The following is a 3,203-nucleotide window of genomic DNA, read 5'->3' as shown; positions in this document are numbered from 1 at the left end:
CACGAGCCCCCGGAGCATTGCCCCAGCGGCTGTTTGACAAGCTGGGGATTGCTGCTGCTTCCAAATCCATCCCTGCTCCCCTCTTTTTCCTTTTTGGGGAAGAAAATCCCCATCTCCGCACATGACCTTGTCTTCCAGCCTCTCGAGGGTCCTGCCCGTCCCCGGGAGCTGTTCCGTTCTGCTCTGTGACGCCGGCTGCACCCTGCGGACGCCGTGTCCACAACACCCTCCTGGGGGTTCTGCCCGCACCTTTCTTCTTCCATCCCGTCTTCACACCTGTCAGCCGCGTGTCCATGCCGTCCTCCTTTTCCCTAATCGTCCCTCCTGGGTGCCAACACGGAGGTGGGGGGTGACAGCCAGTGGGGGCTGCCCGCCTCTCCAGGCCATGGCCAGCTCAGACGGAGCAGCCACATGGCAGAGGACACCTGGGAATGCTCGTGGCACTTCACCCCGGTGAGGACGAACCCTCAGTGGGGGGGCCATGGACACTTGTGGCGGCCTGGGCTCCTTCTCCCGCCCACAGCACGGCATAGAATTCAGACTGAAAGTGCTCTCCTTCAGAGCCCACGTGAGAAACCCATGGTGCACGGCGGCCTGAGCCTCTCCGATCTGGTCTCCAGGACCAGTGCCCCCCAAGCTGACGGCATGTCCCCACGTCCAGGGAGCCCCTCGATGGCCCCATTGCCCTTTGCTCTCGCATCACTCTTTCTGGATCTCCTGGGTTGATCCCCTCTCTCTGCCTCATCTTCTCGTTGTACATTCTAGAAGTTTCTCCGGCCTTGAGTTTCCAGTCCGGTTGACGAGTATCTTCTTATAAGACCAGCAACTGTATTTTTAATACCCGAGAACTCTGTCCCTTCAGGGCATTCTGTATTGACTTTATAAATGTGATGTGTTCTTGAATACTTCTGAAGGTAATTAGAATTTAAAAGGTAATTAGGGTAATTACGATTTTTAAAATTCCTTGTGTTCTTAGAGCTAGCTTGGTTTGGTCCATGGCGGGTGTATGTCTACACGTTAGCCTATTTCATGTTTTGTGTCCTTCACCAAACACCTGGAGGCTCCTCGCTGTCCGTTCGTGGTCCCTGGAAAGGACGGTGGCGGGTGGTATCTGTCCCTGGTGGGCGGTGCCTCCAGGAGAGGGGGCATCTGGTCGCGGCCCTTGGTGAAGAGCACCTTTCTACCTGGGCCTTTCATTCAAGCGTAGGAGACTCGGGGTCACGGCGTTGGTAGTCGCAGGATGCTAATCTCCCAAGTGCGCTCCCAACCCAGGCAGGAACCGCACTCGTGCCAAACGCACGGTTTGCTGGCCGCACTCAAAACCCGGCCTGAGTGACCAGACGGCCGCGGGCAGCGCCTTCCATGCCAGGCTGCGGGACCCTGCTCTCGGGACCACGGGGTACTGCTCCCCCGTCCCCCACCCGCCCGTTAGCTACCACGAAGCAGTGAGCCATCATCCCCCTTCAGTTTCCACGGCCGCCCCTTGTGCGGGCTCCAGATGCACGAGCACCCGGACCCCCTCCTGGGGCTGGGCATCCCTGCTGACACGGGAGGTCGTTTATAGCCCACGGGGTTCCCACGCAAGCTGAGTCTGCCTGTCCCCTGCGCAGGCCTCCGAGCGGCCCTTACACAGCTGCCCTGTGGCACATCGGCAACCTCGGCCGCCGGTGCCGCGTGTCCAGGCCTCCTTGCGAATCCCGATGTGGCTACCCGCGGTCGGCTCCCCAGACATTCCTGTGTCTTCAGTCCCACAGGTCTGGGGTCTAGCTCCACGGGGCATCTGGTGGGCGGGCCCCACGCCAGCCCATCACTGAATGCTTTTCAAATTGGCAAACACATACCCAGGCCCATGGTTGGGGAACAGCTGTGCCCCAGGCCCGCCGAGCTGTTTTTGGGGGCCCTGGCCTCACCGTGACGGCAGACACCGCAGAAGGAGTTCGTGCTCGAGGACTCTGTCCAATGCTGAGCAGAGCGATAGACCGCACCACTGGGTTCCAATCCCAGCGCCGCCAGGTGCCAGTCCCGGAACCCCGTGCCTCGGTGTCCCCGGGTGTAAAGGGAGACTACGGGCTGCACTCAGCTCGCAGCGTGGCGGTGAGGACCGAGTGGGAGAAGGTGGACGAATCTCCTGGTTCCGGCACTTTCCGCCCACCCGGCTCAGCCCGCTTAGCCCCTGAGGCCCGCACGAAGGCATGTGGCTGCGAGGAATCACCTCACCCCAGTCCCACTTCTTCCAGGGCGCCCCCTCTCGGGAAGGGCAGCCCCAGGTACGACCTCCTCCTGGCAGGAAGCTCGGGGTCCTGCTGCCTCCGCGCTCACACCTGGGCCACCTTGTTCCACGACGGTACTCAGGACCCGGCTTCCCACAGTGTCACTCTGCTGCTGCCACTGCCTCCTCCCCGCAGCAGCTGGGTGCCCGCTCACGTGCGGAGGCCCTCGCCCTCTGCAGCTTGTCCTCTCGTCCCTTCCCGAGGGAGCCGCCCGCCGCGCGGCCGCCGGATGTGGTGCCCCGACCGCACCGTGAGTGCTCTGAGGAGGGCGGCGTGCGGCGTGTCGGCCTCCAGCCACAGGGCGTGCACGGTGCAACCCTGGATGGCGGAGGAAGGCGCAGAACTGTTCTCCAGAGCGCAGCCGGCCTCGTCCCTGCGCAGTGGGCTCTCTGAGCCCGCCTCCTACACACCCCGACTTCTGCCCGCAGAGGAGCCTGCCGTCTGGAAAGTCATCTTTCCCCTCGTGTTTGAGACCCACCCCGTGAGCAGCCTTGTCCTAGAGGGGACAGTGCATGTGGAATGTTCCAGACTGCTTTCAGTCACTCCAGCCTCTCCACATGACTGCCGGTCTCAATAGCAAAGCCCCCATCACCCTTCCCATTTCCCAGCAGACCCAGGAGGAGGGGGTTTCAGCACATTTCCTCCTCTCCCCATGACGTCAAACGCCAAAGGAGTCACCACCCTGAGGCTCAGAGAGCCCTGGAAGCATTTCTCCTGGGAGCACAAGGGACCCGATAAACAAGCAAAGGGACATTCAGGAAGGATCCAGGGAGGAAAGTGTCATGTTGGTGGTGACCTCCTGTCCATTATGATTGCCGCAAGTAGAGAGGGAACGCCCGCGGCTCCATCAGGAACGGGGAAGGGCAGCCAGCGCCGGCCCCGCGTCCTGAGATGGGCAGTGTGTGCCCCCACCCAGTACCTGTGCCTCCTCCC

The 3,203-nt window shown here is 61.9% G+C and overlaps 1 protein-coding gene across 1 annotated transcript in view; it reads right to left on the bottom strand.

Moving 5' to 3' along the window:
• Positions 1 to 2,420: 2,420 nt before the first annotated feature.
• The window catches only part of LOC100478860 (thrombospondin-type laminin G domain and EAR repeat-containing protein), an 11,387-nt gene continuing 10,604 nt past the window's right edge, over positions 2,421 to 3,203 (bottom strand). Inside the window, exon 9 of the mRNA XM_034650299.1 lies at positions 2,421 to 2,643. Within this exon, the coding sequence (XP_034506190.1) occupies positions 2,421 to 2,643 (223 nt within the window). The remainder of the gene's footprint in view (positions 2,644 to 3,203) is intronic.

The sequence above is a fragment of the Ailuropoda melanoleuca genome, chromosome 1 (genome assembly GCF_002007445.2).
Source record: "Ailuropoda melanoleuca isolate Jingjing chromosome 1, ASM200744v2, whole genome shotgun sequence".
Taxonomy (NCBI): Eukaryota; Metazoa; Chordata; class Mammalia; order Carnivora; family Ursidae; genus Ailuropoda; species Ailuropoda melanoleuca.
Note: the sequence above shows the minus strand (reverse complement) of the source record. Positions and strands in the feature narration are given on the sequence as shown.